General features: G+C 41.0%; 1 protein-coding gene across 4 annotated transcripts in view; it reads right to left on the minus strand.

The window, feature by feature from the left end:
* Positions 1 to 540: 540 nt before the first annotated feature.
* TAB3 (TGF-beta activated kinase 1 (MAP3K7) binding protein 3) overlaps positions 541 to 15,010 on the minus strand; it is a 77,049-nt gene continuing 62,579 nt past the window's right edge. For 3 of the 4 annotated variants that reach the window (XM_063953471.1, XM_063953470.1, XM_063953469.1), the window contains 3 exons: positions 6,370 to 6,459; positions 4,095 to 4,202; positions 817 to 2,131 (listed from right to left, as the gene is read on the minus strand). In XM_063953471.1, the coding sequence (XP_063809541.1) occupies positions 1,992 to 2,131; positions 4,095 to 4,202; positions 6,370 to 6,459 (338 nt within the window). In that variant the 3' untranslated portion in view covers positions 817 to 1,991. Of the gene's footprint in view, positions 696 to 816; positions 2,132 to 4,094; positions 4,203 to 6,369; positions 6,460 to 15,010 lie in introns of those variants that run through there. The other variant, XR_010221443.1, reaches the window with a different exon arrangement.

Below are 15,010 nucleotides of genomic sequence, written 5' to 3' on the forward strand. Positions count from 1 at the left end.
ATAAATAATGGCCACCCACGGTATGCATGCCCAATCAGAGCAACATTTTAGTTACAACGTCAGGTGCTGGGCGTACAAAAAAAACAACTGAATTTCCCCCTATATGCCATTTCCACATAAAAAAAAGGAAATACAATAAATATCAATGGGGTGCTGCATGTAGCTTTCCGGATGAAAACAATCTCCCGTTTTAGAAGAAATTGTGAGGTGGTTGAGCACAATGTATTCCCACAGTTTATATGGCAGATTTGTCAACTGCTGGAGTAAGCACTTTACTCTAGTGCCGTTTTCTTAGTGTTCTGATGCTCATCTGCAATGTAATGTGACTAAGGGGCCAGGAAAAAGGTAATAATGTATGTTGCCCATTGCTGAATCATATTTAAACAGTTCTTATATGGAATTAAGTTTAGATGATGTTAGAACACAGTGGATGAATGTAGTTTCTCTCAAAAGTATATATTATTCTTTATACAGCCCCCCCACCCCTTCCAAAACAACTCCAAAAAAAAACCCAGATACAATCCTTAAAACTCAGATGTGGTGATTTCACAAAACAATTGGGTGCTTTATTTTTTTCAGCCACTTGCAGGATGCAAACCAATCACCTTTACAATACAGGAATTTAGATGCATTAAAGTACCAGAATGATTTTTTTTCAACCATATAGTCTTCTCACATTTTTCATGTATTTTGTTCTAACAAAAAAACAGAAAAAACACATTAAAAATATGACCTTAAAAAATATGCAGTACACAGCATTTTAAATCGGCCTTCACTTTTAGCAGGCTCATTGATAATGTGCAAATAACACAGCTATTTTGACTCTGGCATTTTATTTTAATTAAAATCAAGTGGGTTCACTGAGGGCACAAAAGTACCTTCTGTGCTGTAAACATCAAGCATTTTTCTAAACTTGGGAAGCTGGACAGCAGGGTAGGGCAGAGAGAGGACAGACGGTAAGGAGTGGGTACAAGAAACAAAGGAGAATAACACAATGTGTGCGCACATGCACACACACAAATTCACACACAGGGCAGGACAAGTCCACTTATTTGTGAATTATCACAATTAAGCGAACAGATAAATAATGCTGTCCTATACACAGAGGAATATAGTTTTGTCTCCTGACTGGTGATAAATATATATATTAGTGTATACATCTCTAAAGAGCGCACCAAAGTAAATCAGTATTTGGCATAGGAGCCGTGAAACCTTACTGAGTAGTCATACGAGATGGTCACAATGAATGTGACGATCAGCTTTTGGGAATCACTTCAATAGGAATACAGACTGAATACATGCACTAATATATCCATCTTCAGCTTGTTATATATTAAAAGTGTGACCATAAACAGTAGTTTAATGATAGAGATTGCTGGACACAACACAAACAAAAAAAGGACTGCATTATCATATCAGATAATGTTATCTAAAAAGGTAAGGCTACAACCTCAATATTTCACCAGCAACATATTAGAACAGCATTTTCATTTCATATGGACTTAATTACCCTGAAGAAAGCAGCAATTACTTCTCTCTGAATATGCTTCATAAGATAGTTTTATACTACAACACCTGCTCCCCACCAAAAAGTCTTCATTCAGTAGGACACGTCTGGGAAGCAGAAAGAATTCTTTTGTTCATTTCAACTGTCTTCCACTTCATAAATCCAAAATAATTGGTCTGCAGAACTGTGACCCTTGTTGCCCCTCCACAGCATTCTGTCTTCTGGAGAAGAAACCAAATGACCAGCATTTTGAAACCTCCATCATTCAGGCACAAATTTGTAGAGGGATTTTTTCAAGACCACCAACAGGGCTGTCCTGTCATTGATTAGTCTCACGTGTGAGCAACACCTTTCCAATTGCAGCACTGATGTTAGGCTCAGCTTGCTGCTACATCTGAGTTGAGTAAGGTCCCTTACTTTCTCTTGCATGCTAGATAGTATCTGTATAAAAACTTCAAGCAAAGTGAAGCAGCTGGCAGTGAACTCAAGTGAACCGAGGCATCTCGCACTGCTCACAACGGTTTAGTGCCGGGTGATTGAGAAAAGTACAGCTATTGCAGTTCCACGGAGACCCTTCAAAGTCTTCATCTCTTGCTGGTCTCTGTCCGGATCTGTGCCTGTGAGCTGGGGGAAAAATAAACACACTTTGAATAAAAAGTAGTCTACCTACTTTATCACATTTCCCAATGGCTAAGCATGCCGTCATAAAAACGCCTCAGAAATTGATTTTAGCTTGTTGTGGGTTTTTTCAGCTTCTCCTGTCCCAACACTCATCCAGATTAAACATGGCATAATCTTGTGTATTCCATTCGCCACTTGAAAACCACAACATAATACTATGTTTGCTCAACACGTGGTTTTACTATGTAGGGATCTTCTGCCATTACCACACACTGGATGTGAATTCAGAAAATCAACAAGTTGAAACATGCTGATAAAATAAATACACTGTGCATGAAAACTAGATTTTATGTATGTTTCTACTCGTATTGCTTTATTACATGATAAAGTGTGAAATTAAGAGTGGAAAAATGTTCTTTTATTTATCCTGTTTGAATATACTTTAGTGAACAAGCGTTAATGCTAACTACAACACAATAGTGCGAATAACACCTAAAAGCTTAAATTGCATTGTAGTTGGTAACAGACAACACACACTTCCTTACAACTATTACTCCACATGACTTACATTAGATGTAGATGTAACCAATAAAAATATGTGTAACACTAATCTCAAATGATAATGTAAGGACAATGTATATATTAAAAAATCTCAACACAAAATGAGGCAGGAATGTTTTGGAAGCTGGAAAAGTGCTAGCTTGACACCACCCTAAGATGCAACTTTAATTACAAGCGATGTTTGAACCATGCAGTTGGAATGCTCATAACAGCGCCACATCGCAACTGAAGTGAGTAGGAAAATGAGCAGCCAAACATCACTCGCAATTGAATCAGTCCAAAAAAGTCAGAATTATCTGTCAGAAGCCAGCTAAATTAATGCAGACATGTAAAAGGGTGAATTTATTAGAAACTATAACTCCAGTATTTGCATACACGTACAATTTGTCTTTCCAAATCTTTGTAGGCTGCTTGTTTAAACATATGCAGTTGTGTACAAATTACATGATTTATTTATATTATTGTTAGTACTTTACACTAATCTATATAATAGTGGACGGTGGTCTGTCATCTCCATTACGTTCAGTGTGAGCATGGTGCACCCGCTCTCAGCAGCTTGCATCGCGGCAAAAGGACTATTGTTCCAGCAATGGGAGTAAGTACAGTGTGACGGGGCGGACTGAGGTGACCTGGCATATACTAGTATACGAGTATATTATAACTGTTCATACATGATATCATTTTTTATTAGGTAATATGCAAACAGTAACAATTTGCAGTATTAAAATACCGTAAGAATACCTTTTCAGTAATGTGCTTCATCTCAAAAGACAAGTCACCATTACCCTTGTTAACTGAACTTTCTACTTTACCACCTTGTGTTATCGGACTCAAGTGTTTAGATTACAGTTATCCGGATTTTCTACAAATGCACAATTTCCCACGGTTTAAAAATATCTAAAAACAATAATATTTGCAAATACTGTACTAATGGAAAAAAATTAAAATGAAAAAATTCTGGAATTGACTTAGAGTCTTCTTCTATAACTTGGCCCTGCAAAAACCCTTATTACCACCTTTTAAGTAAAATTTTTGTTTTTTAAAGTTACCAAAATGCCAATGTTCTAGAGACCAGCAACCTAAAACAGCATTATGCCAACTGCAGGGATAACAATTCTGCTGAGACCTAATTCAAACTGGTTCTTCACTGTGGGACCCGTTTCTTTCAGTGATTTCAACATGCAGCTAATGAAAGGAAGAAGGGTCACTTTTTAAAATACTCCATCTAAAATATAGAATTTTTATGGAAGATCCTCTGCAGAACAAGAAGAGGAGGTTCTTTGTACATGGACAAAGTACAATTACTACACCATCTAATAGGTTATAGCCACAAATAGGTGTTTACTGTTAAATCAGCAGAAAGTTTATTCAATATTTTTGTAGGAATAAAAACATTAATACCTACCAATATCTCCGGCACCAGGGTTCGGAATTTCAGGAGGCTCAGCTTTTACTTTTGAGGTCACACTTATTCTTCTGGCTTTTCTTTCTCCCGATGAAGGATCACAGGACTCTGAGCATAACATAACAAAGCAGAATTAAGAGTTATATAATAGAACATTTTTCTTTTACATAAATACCTGCACGTCTGATAAATGAATAAAACAAAGCAAAATTGCATAGAAACAAGTGCCATGTTGTTGGTAAAGAACCCCCAAAAAAGGATAATAGTTGAATAAGAGAAAATGTGTCTATTTTGATCCCCCTCTATGTTTCAGATGTTATTCAGGTCTGGGAACAACCACATGCTGTGGGAGTGCTATGTAGCTCAGGAGTCCTGGAGACATTAAATAATCTCTCAGATCCTTCATAAAGCTTTGAAGATATTTCACCAAGGAACAGACCAAGTTTGATCAATGGCCTATAGGCCACTTGTGTTTAACTTGTTTTAGAAATATCCTCCCTTGAGAACAGGGCGCATAAAATACTATTCTCTTTACCAAACTACTTTTCAATTTGGGACCACCATAATCATGTCCAATGACAATACTTGTTTGTATGGTGTGATACTTTTCGACCGTACAGGTTTTAGATTTATGTACTCGGTGTACTCTGAAATTAGAGAATACAACAAACAATTGCCGATAAAAAATAAATCAGAGAATCATCCTGTTTGGCATTCTTTCTACAATGGAAATCACATATTAATCGGAAAGTTCTTCCTAACACGCAGAATTTTGCACAAATGTGCTGCACTTGGGTGCTTTGTTTTCCAGTTCATCTCAAGCCACCTTGATGTCTTGTGTGTGCTGGCCTTTCCATTATTTGAAGCCTAAAGTATTTTTCTTTTACTTGAAGGTAGTGCAGACATAGCCCGGAGATATGTTTTGGGTCATTATCTCGCTGTGGAATGAACAGCTAACCAGCCAGTCACAGACCAGTCAGTATTTCATGCCATTGCAAAATGCTGTGGTAGCCCTTTTGGATAAGGGTACCGGTCAATCTGTGCAAGCTGCCAACTAGGGCTCCATCAAAAGATCCCCAAACCATCATTCTTCCTCCTCTATAATTCACAGTTGATATCACAGGGGTTTATTAACTGCGCGGTGACTGCTTCCTGGCATGTTTAAGCCTAAAATTGTAAATGGGATGTATTTCCCTTTTAAAGTTTGGACTTAAATGGAGTATGGAAGTAAATAAGCCTTACACACTGTAGAATCATCTTTTCACTTACTCGATGGAGAACAAAATCTCTGCATGATGAGCCAAACATTTCAAATTCTGATTTGTCAGCCCATAACACTTTCTTTCAGTCTGCAACAGTCTACTGATGGCACTTCATGGCCCAGACAAGCCTCTCTTTCATTGCTGAGAAGCAGCTGTTAATTCTTAACTCATTAATTGTTACCTAAAAAATGTCTTTACATTATTTTCAGTTTTTGTTAAGCAAAACTTTTATTTTCTTCTTTACTTCTAGTAATTTACAGCTTACATTTGTACAATTTCAGGATTATTCACTGGACTTGAATTGCTTCAATTTAAAAACAAACAAACTGGAAAAACAGGGCTGCTTTAAATTTTTTGATGTTGTATACCGTAAGAGCAACAATGTCTGCATGGAGGCATAACGATGCTGTGTGCTCGGTATTATAAGCCAGCTATGATATCGAATCAGCAGTTTTGAACGAAGCAAAAAAACTGGCTGTGGCAGGAAAACAAATACTTGCTCAATAAACCAATTGCTAACAGATAAATAGCTGGCATTGTGTTCTATTATAAAGTTCAAGTATTTTATGAATACACTAAAATACATATATTGTAAGTAAACATATTTTGTCTTGGAAATCTTCACTATTGGAGAGGCCATGTTGGCATTTCAAACCCCCACAATAGGCCAAAAAATAAATATGTGTGCTTGTCATTTCACTGTAATGAAGAGGCTGATTTAGGTATAGGAGCAAATCCAGCTACTAGGTACACATTTTTCACCTTGCGCTGCAGGAGGGGAAATGTAGAATGTAGATTAGGTTTCTGAGGGCTGCAAGACCTAGGCCAACTCTAAAATCAAATGTAAAAAGAGATCGCCAATATGTGTGTGCGGCATGAAGAATATGTAGCACTGTGTGCAATGAAAAAAAATTGCACAATTTTTAGTGCACTTTAAATCAGCCCCTCGACATTTTATTTTCATCACAGTACAGCTACGTCAACTGTACCCAGTCAGGCAATGGAAGAGTTACCTTTTTTACATGTGTTGGGAGGAACAGCAGGACCAGGAGCTATGTTATCATAGAAGTTGCTCATTGCTTTCACGTCAAGCTTCCCCATACCTAGAAAAACAAACCTTGTGATTTCAGATTTTCAGCATCAATACTTGAAGCAAAAATAGGAAATGTACATTCAGAAGTTGTTAGTGCACGGGGCTTTATTAAAAACAAAAATGTAAATAACAAGTTGGTGAAAGGTCTAGCAAGTACAGTGATTTGTGATCTTAAACCTCATTTAGTCATTTGAACTGATAAGCATGCCATGCCAGGATGGGTGGGTTATGCAAATAAAAAATAATAAAAAAAAAGAAAAGAAAAAGAAGACCTGGCAAATGGCAAAAAAGACAACTATATACTATAAATGACTCATCCCTTTAACTTGTTGTGCAGGTCTTAGGGTTGAGCAGTTATGCTGAGAAAATGCTGTTTCCCCTTACTAAATGGTAGCTATCAATAGTTAGTGTCTAGAGTGCTGGAGGGAGTGGACTAACACTACAGGACTCCAATAATAGTGGGGAAGGGCGATATTTAAATTAAGGTCTGTATTTTAATTCTTTAAAAAAAATGTTAGCTAGACTTTTAAATGCATCTTTAAATCTATTCTCCGTGTTGCATGCAATTAAATATACAGGTTGAGTATCCCACATCCAAATATTCTGAAATACGGAATACAGGTTGAGTATCCCTTATCCAAAATTCTTGGGACCAGAGGTATTTTGGATATGGGATTTTTCCGTATTTTGGAATAATTAGATACCATAATGAGATATCATGGTGATGGGACCTAAATCTAAGCACAGAATGCATTTATGTTACATATACACCTTATACACCCAGCCTGAAGGTCATTTTAGCCAATATTTTTTTATAACTTTGTGTATTAAACAAAGTTTGTGTACATTGAGCCATCAAAAAACAAAGGTTTCACTATCTCACTCTCACTCAAAAAAGTCCGTATTTCGGAATATTTGGATATGGGATACTCAACCTGTATTACAAAATACGGAATTTTTTGAGTGAAACGGAGATAGTGAAACCTTTGTGTTCGGATGGCTCTTTGTACAAAAACTTTGTTTAATACACAAAGTTATAAAAAATATTGTCTAAAATGACCTTCAGGACTGTGTGTATAAGGTCTATATAGAACATAAATACATTCTTGGGTCCTATCGCCATGATAGCTCATTATGGTATGCAATTATTCCAAAATACAGAAAAATCCAATATCCAAAATACTTCTAGTCCGAAGCATTTTGGATATGGGATACTCAACCTGTAATCTAAGAAACACAAATTAAGAATACAAAAATAATGCGAACTGAAATGGCCTAGTAAGAGTATATAAATGGACTAGTTACCAGACCGTTAAAATGACAGAACTACATACAGATGTGGCCATGTTCATCTTTGCTGCAACATGGCTTGCTGCATGGTATGCCAGACTGCAACTATTCGTAGCCAGCAATCGCTCCATTAATTCCTAATGGAATCTCATGGGAGATGTTGTGCAACAATGACAACCTTCAGCAATAGATTCAATGGTATGCATGTTTAAGACAGAGCATCAAGTAAAAGTGTTAATCACCCCGGCACTGAAATACTGGCAAGTGAGCCAATTACTACATTACATATTATAACAAGAAATGCAGATTTTTTTATTGAAGGGATTTACTGTACAAATAGAGACTAAGGGGTCTATGTTCTAAGCCTTGGAGAGAAATAAAGTGGACGAAAATAAAGTACCAGCTCCTAACTGCCATATCACTGACAGGGTTACAAAAATTGCAGTTAGGAGCTGATTGGCTGGTACTTTATATATCTGTTCACTTTACCTCCATCCAAGGCTTAGTAAATAGACCCTCAAGTTAAAAAACACACATTTCTTGTAATTTTCACGTTCAGTTTGGACAATGAGAGATTTAAAACAAGATTAAATGCAAACAAAAAAACCCCAAAACATAAAATTGTCTATATTAAAACTATTTAAAAGTATGGAGTAGTAATACAAATAGTATCCACATAGAAAAGTATTTAAGATATTGGGGCGGCATGCATCGACCATCGCATTTTGCATGTGATGCATTCCGCCACTGATTACAAGCATAGCGTGTTTAGTAATGCCATATGCTTGAACAATTGCAAGTAAAATCACCAAGGACAGCCCATCCCGATAACAGGATGTGCTATAAGGATTTCCAGGTTTATTACCAGAGAGTCTTTCTGCGCATGCGCGACAGTTAGCCAGTGTATAAATGAGCCGCAGGGGACACTGGGAGGGATCTTATTGAATCCCTCTCATGGAAAATTGCAGAGAGAAGCGCATAGGCTCCTATTAAGCTAAGTATTTATAGATGGAATCGCCTATCGGGTCCAAGCTCCATTTCACTTTCTGGAGTTTGATGTATATGGGGAATGCGGACAAACCTCCAAAATCAGCATTTTCGGAAATATGACTGCATTGTTTACAATAATGCATCCTGCCCTATATCTCAAAAAGAGTAGCATAAACTTGGATATGCAATACACAAATAAATGTCAATATAAAAAGAGTGGGCAACAAATTGGTAACAGAAATATAAAAAGTCAGTTATTAGGGTGTGTATGCTCAGTGGCACGAAATCGTCCATTGTCCGGAACTGTGTAGGATGGGTGCAGCAGTATTCTTCCACAAGGAAGTCTGACGTGATTGATGTTTATGGCTTTGTTCCAGAATATCTTAGAAATGGTTTACAGGGTTCAGAACTGGTGAGAGGCCTATAACATATGAATAACATCATTAAGAAACAAATGCTGCAACATGGGGTGAAGATGATCACCTATTCCCATTAAGTAGCAGTGACATAAGGACTGCCCCCAAATCAGGCAAGGAAAATACATCCCAAAATTACAGCCCCACCAGTACATTTCACTGCTGGGACAATCACTCAAGGCTGTAGCCTTCCTTAGGTCCTATGCATGTACTGGTTGTTGAGACCATGGTGAAAATATCACCTTCCGCCACAGCTCAGTAGCTCTGTCTCCATATACCACATAAAACTCACAAATATGTGCTGCGAGTTGGGAAAAGCAGCTCATATGCACTGTAACCAGACTATGATATTCCCCCAGGTTGTTCTTGATCAAACTGGCTGCTCACACCAGGTTACATTTGCATGTATAACAATCATTCTTGAGTACAGTATATGTGTTGTCTTCCAGCTTTGCTGATGATGTTTTTCCCCTCCAAGTTCCATACTAACATCATTTTAGATACCAATAAGAGAACAGCTTTAAGTGCTCCATTTAATGCAGTCTAACGGACACAAACAATGCCACTGTACCATACCATATTTTCTTCATCCTCCTATATACGGTTACTCATGAACATTAGCAGGTTGAAACATCTTAGCTACTAAACCTGCCAAATATGTGCAGTCACCTCTCCTTCAGAGTCAATGAAGTGTCCTACTGCAGCTATGCTGGCCATATTTACCGACAACCAGGTTCTCCAATATTTGTATATATGACCCTAACCATAATGGGATGCTGTTTGCTTAATTACTATATAGACATCCCCAGGGTGGAAACACTATTGTATAGATTTAATCAATGTAAAAATGTAAAATTAACCCACAGTAACATGTACTATGTGATAATTACAGATGGTGTAATGGTTAGCATTACTGCCTCATAGCACTGATGTTGTGGGCTTGATTCCCACCACGGCCCTAACTGTGTGGAGTTTGTATATTCTCCCTGTACTTCTGTGGGCTCCCTCTGGCTACTCCAGGTTCCTCCCACAATCCAAAAATATACTGGTAGGTTAATTGGCTCATGAAAAAAACAAACCCTAGTGTGTACTGGTGTGTGTGTACATGTGGTAGGGAATACAGATTGTAAGCTCCACTGGGGCAGGGACTGACGTGTTACATCAAGTGTTACATTTCTTCCTATTCTTTTGGATTTGAGTACATCACAGTTAAAATGCATGTTCTAAAAGGTGGCTATTAGTCAGGTCAGCATAGACACACTGAGGAAGAAGGGCTAACATTAGAAAAGATCTCATACAAATGCAATTATTCACTTAGTGTTCATTATAGCGCCCTGCACCTTTCAAAACCCGTGCAATTCCTCTTTCCTACCTTGGGTGTAGCTCTCTGCCCGTGGTTCTTCTAGAACAGTTTGGTCTGTATTTTAGTGCAGAGATACAGATCAGACTGTGTTAGAAACACCAAAGCGGAGAGCGGCACCCAAGGCTAGGGATGGCCATCGATCACCGATGAGTCCTTATCGATGGTTTATGGCAGTCGTCAAATGCTTTTGCCATCGATGGGAGAGGACCAGATGGTTTCCCTCCATCGATGGCACAGCATAAACAAATATATATATAAATTTTTTTGCAAGGTACATAGCTCCGCCCCCAACAACCGCGAAACCCAGTCTCCGGGCTGTGATTGGCCCACGGATCAGTCTCTGAAATAACAGGGATGACCATCAATTAGTGAAACCATCAATGGTCTCCCATAGCATAGTTGGTGACCACTGATAGCCACTCACAGTTTCGTCATCAATGGCAACCATCGATGGTGAACACACCAATGGATATCCCTACCCCAGACAGGAAAGAGGAACTGCATGGGTTTTGAAAGGTGCAGGATACAAGAATGAACACTATTCACCTATACGCAGAAAGTAATCTATTGATACAGATGGGCCTCTATTAAAGGATAGCTTGATAAAGATCTTTGTTGAAAGAAATGTCGTCATTTACTCTCCTACACAACTCACACCAGGACACTTTGACAACGCTCTCAATCTTCACACTCAGCCACAATTACCACTCTTATTTCAAAAGGGTTCTTTTTTCACTAGATTAGTGGATTTCAACTCCAATCCCAAGTACCCCCAACAGGTCATGTCATATTTTGAATAACAATACATTTGTTGTCAGCAAGGACTACAGCTAAATTGGCCAAACAAGATGCAATCCAGCGCAAAAGACAGTTTCACTGTCCTATCTGGAGTCCAATTGGGTGACCATAATGGCTAAGATTTATTGTCCAAAGCTATGGTTATGCAGCCATATCATTTTTAATAAGATTTTACTCACCGGTAAATCTATTTCTCGTAGCCCGTAGTGGATGCTGGGAACTCCGTAAGGACCATGGGGAATAGCGGCTCCGCAGGAGACTGGGCACAACTAAAGAAAGCTTTAGGACTACCTGGTGTGCACTGGCTCCTCCCTCTATGACCCTCCTCCAAGCCTCAGTTAGGATACTGTGCCCGGAAGAGCTGACACAATAAGGAAAGGATTTGGAATCCCGGGTAAGACTCATACCAGCCACACCAATCACACCGTATAACTCGTGATAGTATACCCAGTTAACAGTATGAAATATAACTGAGCCTCTCAACAGATAGCTCAACAATAACCCTTTAGTTAAACAATAACTATATACAAGTATTGCAGACAATCCGCACTTGGGACGGGTGCCCAGCATCCACTACGGACTACGAGAAATAGATTTACCGGTGAGTAAAATCTTATTTTCTCTAACGTCCTAAATGGATGCTGGGAACTCCGTAAGGACCATGGGGATTATACCAAAGCTCCCAAACGGGCGGGAGAGTGCGGATGACTCTGCAGCACCGAATGAGCGAACTCTAGGTCCTCCTCAGCCAGGGTATCAAACTTGTAGACTTTAGCAAATGTGTTTGACCCCGACCAAGTAGCTGCTCGGCAAAGTTGTAAAGCCGAGACCCCTCTGGCAGCCGCCCAAGAAGAGCCCACCTTCCTCGTGGAATGTGCTTTTACAGATTTAGGATGCGGCAGTCCAGCCGCAGAATGTGCAAGTTGAATCGTGCTACAGATCCAGCGAGCAATAGTCTGCTTTGAAGCAGGCGCACCCAACTTGTTGGGTGCATGCAGGATAAATAGCGAGTCAGTCTTTCTGACTCCAGCTGTCCTGGAAACATAGATTTTTAGGGCCCGGACTACGTCCAGCAACTTGGAATCCTCCAAGTCACGAGTAGCCGCAGGCACCACAATAGGCTGGTTCAAATGAAAAGCTGAAACCACCTTTGGGATAAATTGGGAACGAGTCCTCAATTCCGCCCTATCCTTATGAAAAATCAGATAAGGGCATTTGCATGACAAAGCCGCCAATTCTGATACACGCCTGGCCGACGCCAAGGCCAACAGCATGACCACTGTCCACGTGAGGTATTTTAGCTCCATGGATTTAAGTGGTTCAAACCAATGCGACTTCAGGAAATCCAACACCACGTTGCGATCCCACGGTGCCACTGGAGGCACAAACGGGGGCTGAATATGCAGCCCTCCCTTAACAAAAGTCTGAACTTCAGGCAATGAAGCCAGTTCTTTTTGGAAGAAAATGGACAGAGCCGAAAACTGGACCTTACTGGAACCCATTTTAAGCCCATAGTCACTCCTGACTGTAGGAAGTGCAGAAATCGACCCAGTTGAAATTCCTCCGTTGGGGCCTTCCTGGCCTCACACTAAGCAACATATTTTGCGGTCACATCTTTCCTAGCCTTAATCAGCGTAGGAATGACTTTATCCGGAATGCCCTTTTCCTTTAGGATCCGGTGTTCAACCGCCATGCCGTCAAACGCAGCGGCGGTAAGTCTTGGAACAGACAGGGCCCCTGCTGCAGTAGGTCCTGTCTGAGCGGCAGAGGCCATGGGTCCTCTGAGATCATTTCTTGATGTTCTGGGTACCAAGATCTTCTTGGCCAATCCGGAACCACGAGTATAGTTCTTACTCCTCTCCTTCTTATTATTCTCAGTACCTTGGGTATGAGAGGCAGAGGAAGGAACACATAAACCGACTGGTACACCCACGGTGTTACTAGAGCGTCCACAGCTATCGCCTGAGGGTCCCTTGACCTGGTGCAATAACATTTTAGCTTTTTGTTGAGGCGGGACACCATCATGTCCACCTGTGGCCCTTCCCAATGGTGTACAATCATTTGGAAGACTTCTGGATGAAGTCCCCACTCTCCCGGGTGGAGGTCGTGTCTGCTGAGAAAGTCTGCTTCCCAGTTGTCCACTCCGGTAATGAACACTGCTGACAGTGCTAACACATGATTTTCCGCCCATCGGAGAATCCTTGTGGCTTCTGCCATTGCCATCCTGCTTCTTGTGCCGCCCTGTCGGTTTACATGGGCGACCGCCGTGATGTTGTCTGACTAGATCAGCACCGGCTGGTTTTGAAGCAGGGGTCTTGCCTGACTTAGGGCATTGCAAATGGCCCTTAGTTCCAGAATATTTATGTGTAGGGAAGTCTCCTGACTTGACCATTGTCCTTGAAAGTTTCTTCCCTGTGTGACTGCCCCCCAACCTCGAAGGCTGGCATCCGTGGTCACCAGGACCCAGTCCTGTATGCCGAATCTGCGGCCCTCTGGAAGATGAGCACTCTGCAGCCATCACAACAGCGACACCCTGGCCCTTGGAGACAGGGTTATTAGCCGATGCATCTGAAGATGCGATCCGGACCACTTGTCCAACAGATCCCACTGAAAGATCCTTGCATGGAACCCTCCGAATGGAATTGCTTCGTAAGAAGCCACCATCTTTCCCAGGACTCACGTGCAATGGTGCACCGACACCTGTTTTGGTTTTAGGAGGTCTCTGACTAGAGATGAGAACTCCTTGGCCTTCTCCTCCGGGAGAAACACTTTTTTCTGTTCTGTGTCGAGAACCATCCCCAGGAACAGTAGACACGTTGTAGGAACCAGCTGCGACTTCGGAATGTTCAGGATCCAGCCGTGCTGTTGTAGCACTGCCCCAGCTAGTGCTACTCCGATCAACAACTGTTCCCTGGACCTCGCCTTTATAAGGAGATCGTCCAAGTACGGGATAATTATAACTCCCTTCCTTCGAAGGAGTATCATCATCTCTGCCATTACCTTGGTAAATACCCTCGGTGCCGTGGACAGACCAAACGGCAACGTCTGGAATTGGTAATGACAGTCCTGTACCACAAATCTGAGGTACTCCTGGTGAGGGGGGTAAATGGGGACATGCAGGTAAGCATCCTTGATGTCCAGTGATACCATGTAATCCCCTTAGTCCAGGCTTGCAATAACCGCCCTGAGCGATTCCATTTTGAACTTGAACCTTCGTATATAAGTGTTCAAGGATTTCAAATTTAAAATGGGTCTCACCGAACCGTCCGGTTTCGGTACCACAAACATTGTGGAATAGTAACCCCGTCCCTGTTGAAGAAGGGGTACCTTGACTATCACCTGCTGCGAATACAGCTTGTGAATTGCCTCCAGCACTGCCTCCCTGTCTGAGGGAGCTGTCGGCAAGGCAGATTTGAGGAAACGGCGTGGGGGAGACGTCTCGAATTCCAGCTTGTACCCCTGAGATACTACCTGTAGAATCCAGGGATCCACCCGTGAGCGAGCCCACTGGTCGCTGAAATTCTTGAGACGGGCCCCCACCGTACCTGGCTCCGCCTGTGGAGCCCCAGCGTCCTGCGGTGTACTTAGTGGAAGCGGGGGAGGACTTTTGTTCCTGGGAACTGGCTGTATGCTGCAGCTTTTCCCCCTACCTCTGCCTCTGGGCAGAAAGGACGCGCCTTTAACCCGCTTGCCTTTCTGGGGCC

Source organism: Pseudophryne corroboree, chromosome 2, assembly GCF_028390025.1.
Source record: "Pseudophryne corroboree isolate aPseCor3 chromosome 2, aPseCor3.hap2, whole genome shotgun sequence".
Taxonomy (NCBI): Eukaryota; Metazoa; Chordata; class Amphibia; order Anura; family Myobatrachidae; genus Pseudophryne; species Pseudophryne corroboree.